At 32.8% G+C, this 19,359-nt stretch overlaps 2 protein-coding genes across 3 annotated transcripts; both read left to right on the forward strand.

The window, feature by feature from the left end:
- The first annotated feature begins 422 nt into the window (after positions 1–422).
- Positions 423–1,631, forward strand: LOC112749942 (uncharacterized). 2 transcript variants are annotated; one of them, XM_025798383.3, is made up of 3 exons: positions 423–568; positions 659–819; positions 1,230–1,607. In XM_025798383.3, exons 1-3 carry the CDS (start codon positions 542–544, stop codon positions 1,486–1,488), a joined length of 447 nt encoding a protein of 148 aa, XP_025654168.1. In that variant the 5' UTR covers positions 423–541; the 3' UTR covers positions 1,489–1,607. The 2 variants fall into 2 exon arrangements, with proteins under 2 accessions (XP_025654168.1, XP_025654169.1); XM_025798384.2 differs by having other exon boundaries at positions 461–568; positions 665–819; positions 1,230–1,631.
- Positions 1,632–18,608: 16,977 nt separating this feature from the next.
- On the forward strand, positions 18,609–18,977 carry LOC112748091 (protein MAIN-LIKE 2-like). Its single transcript, XM_025796299.1, has one exon. It carries the CDS (start codon positions 18,609–18,611, stop codon positions 18,975–18,977), a length of 369 nt encoding a protein of 122 aa, XP_025652084.1.
- The last annotated feature ends 382 nt before the right edge of the window (positions 18,978–19,359 follow it).

Here is a 19,359-nt window from a genome sequence, read left to right on the forward strand (position 1 = left end):
ATAAAATAAAATAAAAGTATTTTTTTGTTTATTTATTATGTAAAAAATATTTTTTAAAAAAAAATTTAAAAAAAATGTAAATTATAACTCTTTAAAAAAATATTTTTTTATTTTTTTAATTTACTTTTATTAGTAACCAAACATACTGAAAAAAGATATTTTTATCAATTTAATGACGCTAATCAACACACATAATATTTAAATGTGTCTAAATATATTTGGAGAATAATTTTTTATTTATTAATTTTTACTAAAAAAATAAATAAATAATATATTGAATAAAAAGATGAATATCGTATTTAAAATATATTAAATATATAAATACGACAACTCAATAAAATATTCATATTTTATAAATAATAAAAAACCTGATTAGTATTTTTTTTTAAAAAAATAATTAGTCAAAAATCAAAAGTTATTTAGACCTAATGGCCATTTTATCCTTATTTAAAAAAGATTACTCTAAATCAATAAAATCCATTGGGAAGCAAGATCGATTTGAGATAGAAAGCATCAGAGTTCAGAGCTGAACCAAGTAAGCATGGCTTCCTCCTCTTCTTCTCGATCGGTATGTATGAATATGATTATCCTTTTCTTTTTCATCATAAATCAAAGACAAAGGCATGGCGAATCGAATTGAATATTGATAATGGATCAGGATCAGGATCGTCCAGGTTTAGGCGTAGGGTTATGTGAAGGAGAAGAAGAGTACGGATCAGAATCGGGTTGGGTGGAAGCTCGAAGTTCATGCGATCATCTGTGCTCCCTCTCCCCTGATCTCAGCCATATTCCAGCCCCTCAGAATACTCCCTGCTACGAGTGAATCACCTTTTTACCTTTACCTTCTTTCGTTTTTGCTCGCTCTTCCCTTTGGCAATTAATTAATCGGTTTTACACTTTTACTTAGTAAACAATGAATTTTGTAAGCAATGTGCAGGATGAGTTTTAAGATTGATTTAATAAAGTAAAAGAATACTCCATTTTTAATTATCTCCTAAATTCTAACATTAGAGTAATTATCCATCCACATGATGATTGAACATTCAGACATTGTTAATTGTGTATGAATAAATAGACTAAAAAAGAATAATCAACATAATCATTTATGTATACTTATTGAATTGAACATCCGACATATTCATTGGTCATGTTCATTGGTCATATTGATTAATATTTTCATTTTTTACTTATATTTTTTTAATTAATTAATTATTATTTCTGAATTTCAGGTGCCAACACCCGTCTGAAAACTGGTTGTGTCTATCGTGTAAGGAGGTGCTGTGCAGCCGTTTTGTGAACAAGCACATGCTGTCTCACTCGCGGCGCACCAACCACTGTGTGGCACTCAGCTTCAGTGATCTATCAGTCTGGTGTTTCTCCTGTGACGCTTACTTGGATGCACAACTCATCCCACAACTACGCCCCGTTTATCAACTTGCCTACATCTTGAAATTTGGCCAACCTCCGCCACTTCCTCAACACAATTAATACTTCCTCACCATTTTAATTGTTCATTATTCTCAGTATTGTCTCTGCTTTTAATTTTTTAGTTATCTTTAGCCTCCACTTGGCGTATGCTTCTTGCATTGGATATTTGGAAACTTCAATTCTGTGTATATCTCTAGGATTTAGGTGAATTTTTCCATAAATCTTTAATAAAAAATTGAATTGTAGATCTTTTAGCGATAAAAAATCTAAAATCATGTCATAAAAATACATGAATAAGTTTTCTGCTGCATTTCTCTGTTTTATTCTGTATAGGTCGACTGCATTTCTCTTCAACGGCTTGTCATTTCATAGATGATATTTCATGGCCAAAAATCTTGTTAATTATCCCCCTCATAGTTTACCTCCTGTGTCTCGTTTGCGTAATAAGATACTAATAATTAAGGTAATTTGCATTAATACAGTACAAGATAATGAAGTTTACCCACGGAATGACTAATGAATCATGATCACGAATTAGGACAAAAATATATAATTATTATATTCATTGCAATTATTAAAATTATTCAATTTATCAGGATTTACCAGAGAAAGTATTATCAGCTTGATCAAGTTTTTACAAAGCGATAGACGAAAATAATGAATTAATGATTTTCCATAATAAAATCTCAGATCATTTCGTGATCTTGAACGACCAAAAAGGAGAACAATAATTTGAAGGGGTTTTCTCTTTTAAACATATGGTATGTCATAGGTTATGGTTGACATACAACTTGGCATTAGAGACCCTTTCATTTAGAACTTGAATAACACTTGTAGAGAAATTTTAGGTTAGTAATTTAATAAAGCAGTAAACAAATGGTGATGTATAAGGCCTAGTTCTTGAAAAAATGGGATTTTTTTCTTGAAGAAACGGAATTTTTTCGGAAGTTCACTAAAACAAGCACCTTCAAACACTTCCAGTGCATTATCAAGCACTTCAATTTGAATCACCACTGCATCATCAACAAGCAAGCACCTCTACTAAGCTAAGCTAGTCGACTCAATCGCAGAAGACCTAGTTTTTGAGCTGCTTCGGCTAGGAATTTTAAAATTCTGATTTCCGTGGTCAGACTCAGTTTAACGAGCCGAACCCGAATCTCGAGAGAAAAAAATGATAATATAATATTATTATTATATTATTATTTTATCTGCTTGAATATTATTATATTATTATTTGACTTGCTTTAGTTAAAACAGAAGATAAGATTAATAATATAATAGCCGGACTCAGAATTTACCAGTGCAGGTTAATACCAGCATTTTCTGATGAACATAGCTATGCTAATACTTCATCATATATCTTTTATTCGCATGATTATCATGTTATTAGTATTATTTATACTAGTAGCTCATACGTTTATCACTAGATATGTTATCACTTGTGTTCTAATAATCTGTAATTATCCGTTTACTGATATTTTTGCAACAAACTCTGGTGACTAATTAAGCATCTTAGTGACACAGGGCCTCTTGGGAGACATTTGCAGCAGCTTCCACTTTCTTCTTCCAGCCGTGACTTCCTTGGAGAAAAAGAAAGAAAACTTCTATGAAAGCTTAAGCTTCAAGCTTAGATCTTTTACTCTCTTAAACTCCAATTAAAAAATCCAAACCGATTAAAGTGATCCTCTCTTCCTTCTCTTCAAATCCATATCACTTTTCATAGAGCAAAATCAGGTATGGTGGTTTTTCTTCCTCCATGTTAAGTTCGGCCAAGGAGCATCATGTTAAACTAGTGCTTTTTTTATGTTTCTTCTTAGATTTCTTGTCCAGTTGACTTGTGAGTCAAGGAATCTCCATTTTCAGCAATATTAAGGTGAGAAAATCCTACTTGACATGCTGCTGAAGGTTTGGTTGGTTATGCATCTTGGTTTTTAAAGTTGTTTTTGATTAAAAACTAGGTGAAAAAGTGAATTAGAAAGATTCTTGGTGCAGCCGGTTTGGAGGCAACAGCAAAGAGGTAAGATTTGGTAAAATTATTTTTGATTAATTTTGTTCTTGTTATGTGATTGCTGGGCTGTTGATTGATACTTGAAATTGAGTGTTATTATGCTTGATTTGTATTGAAAAATTGATGAAAAATGAGCTTAGCAATTTGGTTCACGGAGCAGCATGAAATCCGAATTGTCCAGCCCTGTTTTGATATTATATTTAAGCTGGAATCTTGATGAAAGTGATATGATTTGGTGGCTGAAAAATGGAATTGAAAGTTGAAAAAAATCGATTACCAAAAAAATTGAAAAACTAGTTAAAAATCAAGTGAAAATTTGATGAACTTTTGATGTTGTTGGTTCGGTTTTTTGAGAAACAAAAAGCCATCAACAGCTTTGATTATTCTGAAGTCAAAATACAAATATAAAAAAATTTGGGATAAATATATTTAAATGAAAGTTTGGGAGGCCAAAGTGTAAATTTCAAAAATTAGGTGGTTAAAGTATAATTTCTAAAAAGTTTGGGAGTCAAAATAAAAATTTCAAAAGTTTTTGAATGAAATATTATTAAATAAATTTTAACAATAAAATAGTAAGATATTATTATTTTATTAATAATACTATTTTATTTATAATAATATAATAATAAATTGATAAAAAGACAAGGTTTTCTAAAAGTTTTAGGAAGACAATTTTATGCTCATAATCTAAAATTTCTCTTCATGAAACACCTAAAGAGAGGTAAGAACATGTGAGGAGACAGGGACGAGTGAGAGTTAGAACATTTAAGGAGAGGTAAAGATAGATTGAGAAAACAAACGAAAGATGACGATAAGAACGTTAGTGAGGGGCAAGAACAGAATGAGAAAGTAATGAAGAATAACACATAGTGAACGAACATAAAGTATCAATATGAATAATGAGAATAATATGTTAACAATCTATTGCAAGAAGGCAGTCAGATAGATAGTGGTGCGACCACTTTAGATTACTTTAATTTCCAGGAATACTAGAAGTTTTGTCTTGCCAGTTGAGATTGTAACGTTGCCATAGAGGTATCATCAGATTACAACACAGTTGTGAATGTTGTTCTTGTAGGACAAAGAGGAATGCCTATAGTTGATTATTATGTTTGGCATACTTTGGCTAGCAAGGGCCTTTCTGTAAGAAAAGAATGAGGCTTGTAGTGGGTATGCTAACTAGAAATCGTATGTAATTATCGGATGTTGTCGAGAGCGGGTGTGTAACCGACAAATGAGCTTATGACCTGCACTAGGACTAGACATGCATGATCCTTATGTGAACATCATTATCTGTTGTTCATTTTCTATGTTTATGTTCTGCTTTTTGTATTTTTCTGTTTGTACTTTGTTTTTTGTTTTCTCTATGTACTGTATGTTTATGATTCTTGAAATATTTCACTGTCTGGTGATAAGGACAAAAGCAATTAACTCGACTAATTAACCTGAGCTTACTAAGAACTCTCCAGTTCTTACTCCTTCAGATAGAGACGGGCGTCCTGTTTTACGAGGTTGATCAGCCCTACATATACGAGGACCCAGTGTTTCATAGCTACTACATATTAACCGCAGACCCTCGGATACGACCAGTGACGAATCCAGGAAATTATGATAGGGGGCAAAATATATATAACATTATAATAATTTTTATAATAAAAATATTACGTTTACATAAAAAATTAGCTATCAAATTATCTATTATAAATTTGTGTATAAATACATATATCATTTAACTTATTTTTAATATGTATTTTGTATTTCAAAATTTATATTTTAATATTTATTCTATACAAGTGATTATTTTATGTATACGTAGCATAATTGTTGTTATAATTATATTTTGTTATTGTAAAATATGATTAGATTTCAAAATATCTAATTACAAATTAAAATACCAAAATAGTAATTTAAATAATAACATATAATTTAAAATTTAATTTTTTTATATTTCATATTTTGAAACCTTGACAATATAATTAAAATGTCTTTTTTTTGTATATGTCGTTAAACAATCATTTAAAACTCAACTTTCATACAAATTAACTCTTGATATTATTCATAGTTGAAAAAGTTCATTCAATTAGTGTAGTTATTATGAAAAAAACTAAAGCTAATTTTAAAAGAAGAAGCACAAATGGATAGATAATATTCTTTCGAGTCGATCTTTAAGAAAGAACACCAATCTTATTTAAATTTGAAAATTGATCATTATAATGGACATCTAATATGAAGTTTTTAAATTGGCTACCAAGTGTCGAAAGTTGAATAAAAAATTATTGTGGGGTCAAATTTAATAATTTAGTGGGGAAAAATAAATATTATTATTATATACTACTCAATAAAATTCCAAATTGTAGTGGGGGCGCTTGCCCCCACACCCACATAAGTGGATCCGTCCCTGGATACAACTATACGTACTATGTGACCATCCCTTTCAGCACTCGTTAGTTAGTCCTTCCTTTGATCCTAATGCTCTTTACGAGTTTTTGTTATCATGGCTTTATCCCGACGCACCAGAATATCCATTTCCTAATGGACCCGGACATCCTCACCCAGCACAGCCAGTGAACCAGGCGGCACCTGAGCCTGCAGAGTTTGCTGAGCCAATACTAGTTAATGACTATATTTCTGCCATTTCTCCATAGTGGGATTTCTCTCCAGAGCCCATAGTTCCAGATGCACAACCCGACAACCAGCCAGGACTTTCCAGAAAAGCAGTTGCTCCAATATATGCGAACAGATATGTACTCACCATCAGTCGTATGAGTAGTGATAGCAGTGCTACTACTGGTAATATTATGGTGATCCCAGATGACGACGATGAAGAGAATCCGGAGATGGATTTTGATTAGGAGTCACCATCGTCGGGTAGTGATCAGCCAGTGGGTGAGCCCAATGGTGACACTCCAGCATAGCACTGATTTTTGTATAGACTCTCGTTTGTGTTAGAACACCAGAGAAACTAGGAGCTTTAGTGTTGCTAGGCTAGCTTGGACGCCAACTTAGAGGCTTTTTATATGCGCCAGACCCTGTAGTGTCGTGTATTATATATGTAAATATTTTTTAGTAGAGGTTGAAAAAGGGTGTACACTGACTAGTTCCTTTGTATAACGTTACTTATGATGTATATGATGTATATTATCAATTTGGATATTAGTTACTTCTATTCCCTTATATTTCTGTTCATATATGCTCGGTTATTTATTCTTGTAAATGTTTTAAAAAAATTTACCCATAAAGATAGTAACGTTCTAACAAGGTAATAGGCTCATATAATAAATATTAACTATAAATTAAGAAAGTAAGTTGGTGACCCTCGGCTTCTTGTATGATCATCACGTATTAGAAGTTGGGTCGTTACATGATGTCTCTAGTGGCTTTAAGGTAGTGTTTATTTTGAAGTATTGGGACGGGGATTGGGAGACTGGGATTCAGTATCATATTTATTGGTCTAGAGACTGGTATTAAAATTTCAGTCTCTATCCCCAAATTTTCAGTATTTCAGTACCTCCAAAAAGTGAGGATATAGAGGACTGAAATTTTTTGAAATAGAGACTAAAACTTTAATAACATTTTATATTTAAAATATCTCCATTTCAATGATTTCAATTTTACTCTTTGTGTAAATTAAATTAGAGCTTCATTCTTATTTCAATCTCTGTCTCTTATTTTACACTAAATACAATATTAAGATTTATTTCAGCTTCTATATCTTAGTTTCTGTCTCTTAGTCCTAATCTCAATCTCTCAATATCTCCGTCTGTGTCCCTTTTCCAAACCCTATCTAAGGCTGCGTTTGGTTGATGTCTTGAAATAATAAAGACATAGACACAAATACACATGAGTACATAGACATAAAAGACACTTAATTTTTCATCTTGTTTGGTAACTTAGACACAACAGAATATACAACTCAAAATTTTACTAAAATATCAATTTTATCCCCATCATTCTTCTCTATCACTATTTTTGTCCAATCCCTTCTTCAGAGTTATCATCAATATCAATACCACTATAATCTTCAACCAAATACAAAAGCAACAATATGCCAATCTAAATTAAATTTAATAAAATCAACAAAAATTTTAATTTGTTGCATATCTATAGAGTAAAATACACAGATAATTTTTTTTAATAAAGGGATAATAGAAGAGGAAAAGATTTCTTTCTGAAAAAGATGAACGACGTTGGTAGAGAGAGGATGTGGAGGGAAGCGCCGACGAAGCTTGAAGCCGCCGGCGAATCTGAATGACGATGGATCTGGACTCCCGTAGCCCGAACCCTTCGAGAGAGAAGGAGGAGCAGAAGCAGCGGTTCTTGATGGATGAGCAATGGCAATCGACAGCAAAAAAAAATGAACGCATAACATTCATCTACATAATAAAATTAATTACAAAATCAGAACATTCATCTCCATAATCCTATAACAAAACAAGATTTACAATATATATTCTGAAAAAATTTAAAAAATAAAAATAAAGAAGCACAAGAAGATAGAAACAAAACAATGGTAGTATAATGATACTCACATTAACATTAATCAAATTACAACAAATTTAGTATCAAAATTTAACAGTCAAACTAGACTCAAATAACCAAATCTGTGTTCAAATATTATTATCTAAAAAAGAAAAAATCCTTGAGCTAAAGTTGAAATAGATAGAACAATGGGCACCTGCAGCACCCACATTGACGGCGAGTCCGAAACGGTGAGGGAGGGGCGATGCGGGGAGACCCGTGACAAGGAGGGAAGGAGGCACGGCGAGATGCAGAAGCGCAAAGGCAAGAGGCAGAAGAGAGACAACACAATGGTGAGATGAGAGGTTGAGTCGGCGGAGTTCCAAGTGAGGGATGCGGCTAGCAATGGCGGCAAGGAGATTGAGGAAGGCTGGAGGCGAGACAGTGGTCTGACTTCTAAGAGAGAGAAGAAGAAGAAAAAAAAGAAGAAGAAGAAAGAAAGAAGAAGATCTGGAAAGAAGAAGGGGGTTGAGGCACTGACGGAGGAGAAGAGAATGGTCAAATGGTTTGAATAAATCTGAAATTTTCAAAAAAACTAAGGATAAATTTGTCCAAAATTTTAGTTTAATTTGTGTCTTAGGATGAAAATTCGTGTCTCATAATTTGAGACAGACACAAAATATACTTATTTTATGTATTCTTGTGTGTAAGAGTGTCTCTCTCTTTTTTGTGTCTCAAAAAACAAACAACAAATATGTACTCCCGTGTCTATGTTTTTGATGAACAGAAACACTAAACAAACACTACATAAGGGATAGATAGCTAAGGTCCGTAAGATTCATTAACAAATTTGAACCGGGTACATGACAAAGTTGGAATTAAATGAATTATAGTTTGACTCAAATAGACATGGTAATTGAACTAATGTCTCACGGTGAAATTTTTGAATCATCAAAAAATAGTAAATAGTAATTAACAACTTAAACAGTGGCAAATAATTGGAGACAAAATTATAAATTTCCAATATCCTAACTCAGTAAGATTAGACAGCTTGGGAGCACGATTGTATCAAAAAGAAGAAATTTTCGAAAATGCAATGCTTGAAAGTGTGCTAGTGGGAAGCCTCAGTGATGAGCTAAGGTTCCATATGTTGTTGGTGGCTAAGTGGCGTAAGGCAGTAGGTTGCGATTTCCAGTGTGCAGTTGTTGCTGGAACTCGTGCCCGAGCAGTCCCGTTTGGGTTGAAGGGTTGCATTCTTGAAAGGAGCAGAGGAGGCGAACGGACAGTGGTTCAATAGGTTCACAATTGGGGAGAAGAGAAATGTGGGTCGATGGGCGAGAGAAGAAGAGGGGCTACATAGAAGGTGGACAGTGACAAGTGACAACATATGAGTGACGATTCAAGATAAAGGAGAATTTGGGTAGAGTTGAATGCGGATAGGATAAGATATGACCAAAGTTTTAATTCGATCTGCACTAAAATCATCGGATTGATCTAATATCCGTAGTTTGGATCCAATTTGATCCGATCCGTACATTTGAGAATATATTCGCAAAACACAAAAATATTTTTAAAAGCTTATTTTTATTTTAAAAAATATCACTAAAATTCATTTTTTCTATTCTTTTAAATATGTTTACTCTTAAAATAATATTAAACATATTTTTCTTATATAATAAATTAAAATAATACAACATATATGATAATTATTAGTTGAAATAAAATATAAAAAAATTTATTTATTTATTTATTTCTTTATTTTTGTGGATACGCGGATATGCAGATACCAATACAAAATCCGCAATCTGATCCTATTCGTGTGCGGATCGGATCGGATCCGATAGCCTTGCGGATCGGATCCATATTCGCAATTTTTGGATCGGATTCGGATAAACATCGCAGATATGCGGATCGGATCCAATCCATGAACACCCCTAAATTTGGGTAATGTATCCTCATTTTTTCCCTTCTAAATAATCGTTCTTTCTTTGTCCTCTTTTTTCGCAAACTTTACAAACTAAAATAGGTTTGTCATCTAGGTTTTTTTGGCAATTAAATTCAATCAAATTAGTTCAAACTCAATAAAAATAAGTGAAAGCGTGAATACACATCTTAACTATCCTTACTAATATGAACGTTCGTATTCCGTGTTCTTCCTCCTCATTCTTCTTCTTTTTCGCATTCCTCCTTCTTCTTCGTGTTTTTTCTTTTTTCGCGTGTTTTCTTATCATCATCGTTCTTTTATTGCTGTTATTATTGCTGTATTTTTTTCTCTTTCTCCTCTTATTTTAGGTGATTTTGTAGCATTATGCATTTTTATTTATTTTTATTCTTATTAAAAGAGTAAAATAAAAGAATTATAAGAAGGTAAAACAAGAAAGAGAAGATGAATAAGAAAAGAAGATAATGATGATGATAAAGAAAAAGAAGAGGTAGAAGAATTGAGTTATGTAAAATTTATCAGGAAATAACACCAAAATTTTTTAACCATTAACCAGAAATTTCTCAATTTTAATATCAAATTTTTTTTACTATAACACAAGTTCTTGTTAAAAGAGTGAAACAAAAATTATGAGCAACAAATTGATGACTTTTCTAGATTTAAAATTTACATGCAAGTATTTTTGTAGTGGATTGAGTCTTGTTTATGTACTTGTTCTGAACTGATCAGTTTGTTTATGTATTATTATCATTAAGTAATTTTAGTATATTTTAGATTTAAATAAGGTGTACTTAGTCTGTACTTATTTTGAACTGAGTTTGTTTGTGAGTCATCATCATTAAGTATTTTCGGTATATTCTTGATTTAAATAAGGTGTACTTGGTCTTATTGACTAGGATTTGGTGTAATTAGTTCATGCAAGATAACTGTAGTATTTCTGGTGTCATTTAAGTCATATTGATGACTTTTCTGAATTTAAAATTTACATGTATGTAGTTTTGTGGATGATTGAATCTAATTTATGTGCTTGTTTTGAACTGAGTTTACTTGTGTGTCGGCATCATTAATTAATTTCGGTGAATTCAGAATTTAAATAAGGTACACTTGGTTTGTACTTGTTTTGAACTGAATTTATTTGTGCGTCGTCATCATTAAGTAATTTCAGTGTATTCTGAATTTAAATATGGTACACTTAGTCTCATTGACTTGGATTTGGTGTAATTAGTTCATGCAAGACAATTGTAGTGCTTCTGGTGTTATTTAGCACACAAATACTAAAAAACACAGAAAAGTTATTATACGTATAAAAAGAAGATGACAATGATGACAATAACGATAACAATGATGATGAAGATGGATGAGAAGGAGGAGGAAAATAAATGAGAAGAAGAAATTCAAATGAAAAAAGAAGGAGGGAGGAAGAGGAGGTGGTGGTAGTAGTGACGACGGCGACAACAATGAAAAAGAAAGATAAGAAAAAAAATAAGAAACGAAGAAGAAAAAGAAGTAGGAGTGTACGTAAAAAGAAAAAAAAGTGTACAAAGACATGGAATATAAAATACGTTAATAATTTGGTTAAATTTGATTAACTATTTTGCTTTGTTATAAAACTTTTCTCAATTTAAAATTGAGTGTAAAGAGGAGTTAGAAAGGTGGTTCACAGCAAAGAACACATAATATTTAACATTATCCAAAAAAACACTCACATAATTAAATTTGTATTTTTGTGAATGAGATGTTCTTCTAGTTAAGACCATATGAAAAAATTATTGTTATCAATTAAAAAAAAAAAAATACCCATATACTTAATTTATTCCTTTATTTTTCAAGCATTCTACCTAAATTCATATTTATTATTAGGAAAGTTAAAATTAAGAGTAACTTTAAAAAATTCTAAATAAAAGTTAATTAACAATAAAGAAAGAGAATAATAACATATTTCTGAATAGACTTACTGATTGGTACGACTATAATTTATAATTTATTTATAAATAGTGCATAAAAAAATGAGAGTAAAAGATATTATGAAACATAAAAGAAAAAAGAAAGAGTTCAAGTCACAAATAAAAAATAAGGGTTAAATACTGAAATCGTCCCTAAGGTCTGGGCTGAAAATCAAAATCGTCCCCGGCGTTTTTTTATTATTAAAATCATCCTCAACGTTATAAAACGTTATAAAATCGTCATTTTCCACTTCAATTTTATTCTTTTACCATATTACCCTTCATTATTAATAAAAATAATTAAAAATAATATTAAAAAAAATTAAAACAAAATCCCCCAAACTCCCACCCCTCAACCCTCCCCCACCGCCCTCCCCCTCCCTCCCGCCTCCCCCCTCAGCCCACTCCCGCACCCCCACCCCTCAACCCTCCCCCTCCACCCTCCCTCACTCCCTCCTGCCTCCCCTCTCAGCCCACTCCCTTAACCCTCCCCCCTCAACCCACTCCCTCCCGCCTCCCCCCTCAGCCCACTCCCTCACCCCCACCCCTCAACCCTCCCCCTCCGCACTCCCTCACTCCCTCCCGCCTCCCCCCTCAGCCCACTCCTTCACCCCCACCCCTCAGCCCACTCCCTCCCCCCTTCGCCCTCAGCCCACTCCCTCACTCCCACCCCTCTCCCTCCCTCCCTCACTCCCCCCTTCGCCCTCCCTCCTCCCCCCTCAGCCCATTCCCTCACCCCCACCCCTCAACCCTCCCCCTCCGCCCTCCCTCACTCCCTCCCGCCTCCCCCTTCAGCCCACTCCCTCACCCCCCTCCATCACTCCCCCATTCGCCTTCCCCCCTCCCTCACTCCCTCCCGCCTCCCCCCTCAGCCCACTCGCTCACCCCCCCCCACCCCTCAACCCTCACCCCTCCCCCTTCCTGTAACATCCTTCACCCCACTCCCGTAAACCCCTCCCTCAGCAACAACAATAATCAAAACTCAGCAACAATTCAACAAACTCAGCAACAACAATAATCAAAACTCAGCAATAAGCAATAATCAAAACTCAGCAACAATTCACAAAAAATTCAGAAATTCTACAACAAAAATTCAGTTCACAGAAGAAAAAGAAGAAGAACAGTGGCGGATCACAGGCGGCAGGGCGGCGGTGCAGCGGTGCGGCGGTGGCGGTGGCAGCGAAGATCCGCGGCGAGGACCCTTCCCCTTCCCCCTCTTCTTCCCGAAACCCCCTCCCCCTCTTCTCCCTTCGCGTTCCCTTCCCCCCTTCCCCGAGGAGCAGAGCAGTGAAGATTGGCGGTGACATCGAAGAGCGGCGGCGCACAGCAATGAAGAGCGGCGGCGGTAATGAAGACCGGTGGCGGCGGCGAGGAGAGAAGAAGAAGAAAAAGAAGAAGGTGGTGGTGGTGCGGTGCGGCAGGGCGGCAAGACGGCGGCGACGGTGCGGTGGTGCGGCGGTTCCCTTCCCTCCCCCCTCCACCCCCGCCCCCTTTTGCTCGGCCCCCTTTCTTTCTCTCCCCACCCCCTTCTTTGATCTTTCCTTTCTTTTTTATTTATTTTATATTTATTTTATTTTATAATTTTTTAATGAGGGGTAGTTTGGTAATAAAAAAATAAAATTGGTAAAAAAGATGATTTTAAAGCGTTTTTGAACGTTGAGGATGATTTTAATAACGAAAAAAGGCCGGGAACGATTTTGATTTTCAGCCCAGACCTTAGGGACGATTTCAGTACTTAACCCAAAAAACCTATATTTAACAAGGTTTGGATATTTTGTGGGTGGAAGAGGATAAGGGCAAAATTGTCCAAAAAAATCTGTTTATGAATAAAAGGATGATTTTATAATGTTTTGTAACGTTGAGGATGATTTTAATAACAAAAAAAGGTCGGGGACGAATTTGATTTTCACCCTAGACCTTAAGGACGAAAACAGTACTTAACCCTAAAAAAAAACTACTATGGTTTAAGTAGCATTTTGAATATTCCATAAAAAGTTCATGGTTAAATTTTCATATTTAGTAAAAATAAATTTTTTAAAGTTTAATTTTGATTAATTATTCTTAAAATTAATAATTAACTAATTTATATAATTTACATACACTAACTTATAATTTAAATTAATTAGTATGGTTCTAAATATAAATTCTAAAATTTAAAATTTATTTGTTCTAACTATATCTAACAGATTATATTTAAAATAAACTTAAAAATTTTAAAATAATATTTAATTTAAATAGTTTCAAACAATATTTTTTTTATGAAAAATACTAGGAGATCATCATTTAGTCATCAATTCAATTTTTTTAGTCTAGTTCTTTTAGTCTAATAATCTAACATATTTTATTTCATACTTTTAAACATTGATGACTAACTGATGGTAAAAAATAATAAATTCTGATGGTCCTCTAATATTTTTTATTTTATTTTCAAATGACTATGAATTCACGGCTAAAATTTTTACGTATAGATAATTTTAGTGTGAAACATGAGAATATTTGATCATTTTAGTATTTTACAGGGATGTTTTTGTAAAAAAAATATTTTTTTTAATTATCAAAAGACAAAACATCATTGACATTTGTAAAAAAAAATTATTTCAATTATAAAAAATAAAATATTATTGATATTTTGTAAAAAAATATTATTTTAATTATAAAAAGATAAAATGTTACTAACATTTTGTAAAAATCCACAACAATGTATAACACATAGTGTAAACCCCGCAAAAATTAATAAATAATTAGTCAATAAATTAATTATTATTCACAGAAATTAGAAAAATTAATTTTTATAATTTAGAGGAGTAGAAATGTTAAAAATAAGAATTTTGACATTAATTTTAAAGATTTTAACCCAAAATCGGTTCAACGGACCGAGCCGATTAGACCGGGCCTAAACCGGCCCAAAGCCCAACCCATAAAATACCATATGAAGCCTCCCTTTCATTTTGATCGAGGAGATGCGTTGAATGAGAGGAGAAGAGCTTCGACGCCAAAACCCTCGTCTCAATTTTAATTTTACGTAACTTTCGATTCGGAGCTCTGATTGACGAGTTGTCAGCGGCCACGTGTTATCGTCTCGAAATTCTCTTTAATTCTATTGGAACAAAGTGGTAAGAAATTGGTATTTCTCTTCCAGTTCTCCCTCTCCCCAATTTCGTGATTTTAGGGTTTGGATATTGAGGAATTGAATGATTTTGATGGTTTAGGTGAACTCTAACAGCGGATAATCACTGGATTTTGTCCAATAGATCCATGGATACGGTAAGAAACTGTTAAACCCTTGTGAATCATTGACTTAGTGAACTTTATGATGATATAGTGATATTGTGTGAAATAGATTGTGTTCTGGTTGATTTGGAGTTTAATTGGGTGGTTTGGAATGAAATCCGAGTAATTAAGTTTGAGGAAATGACGTTTGGAGGCTTAGAGCTTGTGAAAGGAGAGGTTTTTGAGGTGTTCCGAGTTTAGAGGGGAATCGGCAAAGGTATGGTTTTGGTTTCTCGTAGTTAATGTTTAATGTCACGTGAAAACTTAGGCTAGAAGACCTTAAGATAGGAATTAACTGAATGAATATTGATGGATTGTGAAAATGGTATATGATGCGTGATTTTATTTTTTGAACGGTTTGTTATTAAAGTTGGTTAATTTTTTTTAGAAAAGATTTAATATTGGAATTAGTTTAGTTTTGAAATAATTTGATACTGGAAATTATTTGAATGACTCAGAGGTGTTTAGTTTGGTAGTTGGGACCCTTGAAAGGTGGCAAAAGTCTGAGTTTTAGAGGCGCTGCCGAAGTTTTTATGGAAATTGGAGATTTTGTTTGAAGTGGTTATTTAGAAATATTTGGGTTTAAGAATTTTATGATTTGATTTTGAGTTATTAAGAAAACAATTACATTTTGAGTTTCATTTATTTAGAAGAGTATGAATTAAGTTGAGTATGAATTCTTGATGAATGATGATGATATTGAGACTATTTGTTGACCCTTTGTCGCAAGATGTGACCAGGCACTTTAACTCTCTGGGTTCCCCATGGGCATGCATATATACATATATATATATATATATATATATATATATATATATATATATATATATATATATATATATGTATATGGATATTGAATATTATATTTGAACTTGGAGTTTGACTCCATGGAATATTATATTATTGAGCTTGGAATTTGACTTCATGGATATTATTTTTGAGCTTGGGGATGCGCGCACAGAGGGACTGTCCAATGGTTAACTACCAGGACATGTCGGGTTGGCTGTACAACTGACAGATGAGACTCATCAGCCATAGGACAGACATACATCATGTGCATTTGTATGTTTTGCTTGGGTGTGGATTATTTTGGTTTGCTTAATTGCTTAATTCTGCTTATCTGCTACTTGTTCTACTTGCTCTAATTGTATCTCTATCTGTGTTTTCTTTGTTTGATTTGTATGTGTATGCCTATGAGAACCCTCTCTTGGCGGAGGGGTGAATGAGAGTTGTTCCACCGGTGATTTGGAGGGTTGAAGGAGACAGAAAGTGAAGTGTTAAGTTAAAGTTAGATTTAGAACTCGAATACTTTAGATAACTTACCTAATTTCTGGTTTAGTTGGGTCTTTAAGCTGAAATCTGAGTGTCGGAGTTCTAAGAATGCTTCTGGCTTTCCCGGGGCCTTTTATATTAACTATGTAGGCACCTTTACCATACTGGGAACCTCTAGTTCTCATTCCATATATATTTTGTTATTTTTCAGATGCAGGTCGAGATGCACCTCGTTGAGCGTCTGGAGACCCTCCTTACAAGAAAAGAACTATCTTTTGGATTGTTATACTTTGTTTTAGACTATGTATATATGTTTATAGAATCTCCGCATGTATATTTTGTGTTTTGTTCCTCTTAGAGGTTGACTTGGAGATACAGGTGTTTATTTTGTAGTTTGAGTTTTATTTCGGGTTATATATATATATATACTCTGGCCGGCCTTAGTTTCGCAGGTCGAGTCTGGAGCTTGATATCTGTGTTTTGGAACTCTGATATGTATATATGTTTTCAGCTTTCTTTTGATCTTACCTATCCGTTTTACGAATATCCATGCGAGTGTGATACAATTTTCTGTTTATCGTTTTTGTTTAGCTAACTCTTCAAGGCTTCTAGATATGATTTCTTTCAACTATATTTATGTAAGTTTCTTTTCTTTTAGATGCCGTAATACCTTGCCACCTCTACTTTATGACTTAAGTGTAAGACTCTGTGTGGTAGGTGTTACACATAGTTTAAGTCATCTTTAAAGAATGTATCACTCATAATCCAATATATAAAAAAAAAATTGAATTCACATGTTATTATACAATTTGAAAGAACTAATATATATTAAACAAAACTTATCGAAACAAGGGTCATGACACTTTTTAATTTTAAAACGGGGTTTAGAATAGTGTAGGTCGATGTTATTGGAGAGTTGGATACTTTACGCCATTGTGGTGTCAAGGTAACAGTAATCAGACCGTCCAATTTTTGTGATGCCATCCACGTGTCGACATGCAAGCTCCTCCTCCTCTGTTAACTCCAGCGCTAGCTCTCTCTCACACATCACTCTCTTCGAACTCACTCTCTCTTAAGTCTCTCTTTGCTCTAGAAACTCCAACCTTTATTTTTTTTCTATTCTATTCTTCATCGACCTCCTTCAATCTTCCATAAAAACATAACAATGTTAAGAAAATAAAACACTAAAGATGTAAATCGTCCTAAAACTTCATATTATTAATTATCTCAGCTATTTTGATTATGTAAGTTATTATTTTAAATTTTTAAATTTAACAAAAATATTAATAATAATGTTAGGGATTAATAATATTGTTAATGTTGATTAAATAATAGTTGCTGTGGTAGTTAAAAATGTATTGTTGAATTTAGTCAGTGAATATTTTATTTAGTAATGATGTTAATATTACTGTGTTAGGTTATTAGAAAAAATATTTTTAGGGTATTATTTAGTAATAATTATTAGAATTATATTTAAATTTTATTAATTATTATTAGAAGTGAAATTATTATTGTGGAGTTTCTATAAAATAGATTTAATATATATTATATTTTTTGAATTTTAATAATTAATTGATTATTGTTAGATATTTAATTAATATATTTATTGTAGTTAAGTTTTTAAATTTTTTAATAGTGTTAGTTAAATAATTTGTAGGTTAACCGTACGTATGCATGCTAGTTAATTAATTAATTAATTAACACTAAATTTAGTATTATTTTAATAAATAGTTATTATTAGTAGTAGTAAATTATTAATTATTATTAGTAAATTATTAATTATTACTTAATAAATTATTTGATAAAATTTTTAACATTAATAATAATATCAGAGTTTTTCTAAGAAACGGTTCAAAATTTTTAATATGTTATTAGTTAGTTATTTTAAGTCGTTAATTATTATTATAATAATATAAATTGTATTAGCCTTGTGTTATTATGTATTGTTAATGTATGTATTATTAGAATAGAATAGAATACAATATTAGTATTATTAAAATTATAATTAATTATAATTTTTAAAAATTATTTGGGTAAGTAACGGTAGTTTGTTGAACATAACTAAATTATGTTTTTATTGTTATAAATTGTCATTAAATAATTAGTTAGGGTTTATGAATAATTTTGTTTGATGTAACATTTGGCTATATTTTTGTAGAGTTTACAGGTGTTGACGTATAACCACCTAGTACTGTCGGATCTATACAATCCTATTGTAGATGAGTATTTATGGCAGACTGATTTTTATCACGTTTTTCAAATTGGAATTATTCAATGTCAATCGACAATGGTAAATACTCTAATCGAGAGGTGGTATCCTGACATACATATATTTCACCTTCCAGTTGGTGAGTGTGTTGTGACATTGGAAGATGTGGTTATTATTCTTGATCTTCTAACAAATGGTCTTCCAGTGACAGGAGTGACTATGAGTAGTCACGATATCTTAAAGGCTGAGTGTTTGCAACAGTTTGGAGTTGCACTTAAAAAGACAGATTGTAGAGGAAGTTTCATAAAGTTGACGTGGCTTTGGAATCTAAAAGATCATTTAGATTTGATTGACGAAAACAGCATTCAGAGGTACCTGAAATGCTACATCATATTATTATTTGGTACAATTTTGTTTGGAGGCAAGTTTGGGGCAGTTGTGCAATGAAATTTCTACCTTTGCTTCGCGACTTCGCCAGTATTAGAGAATTTAGTTGGGGATCGGCATGTCTAGTACACTTGTATAGAACACTATGTAGAGCATCTCGTTTCGACCGCAAGAAAATTGGTGGTTCACTAACACTTCTGCTAACTTGGGCTTGGATCTATCTACCATTTCTTGCGCCGATTTCTAATCACCCCCAAGCTTTTTCGCTTGCAAACATGTAAAATTATCGAGTAACAATATAATAAACAATTCAACCTGCAATATAATCAATAATAAACAAGCACAACAATAGATTGAACTAACATTGAAGAGGATAAAAATTAAAAAAGTCTTAACATACCTGAACTACCAGTGAAGGGAGGAGAAGAGCAGCAGCAATCCA

Source organism: Arachis hypogaea, chromosome 15, assembly GCF_003086295.3.
Source record: "Arachis hypogaea cultivar Tifrunner chromosome 15, arahy.Tifrunner.gnm2.J5K5, whole genome shotgun sequence".
In the NCBI taxonomy this organism is placed as follows: Eukaryota; Viridiplantae; Streptophyta; class Magnoliopsida; order Fabales; family Fabaceae; genus Arachis; species Arachis hypogaea.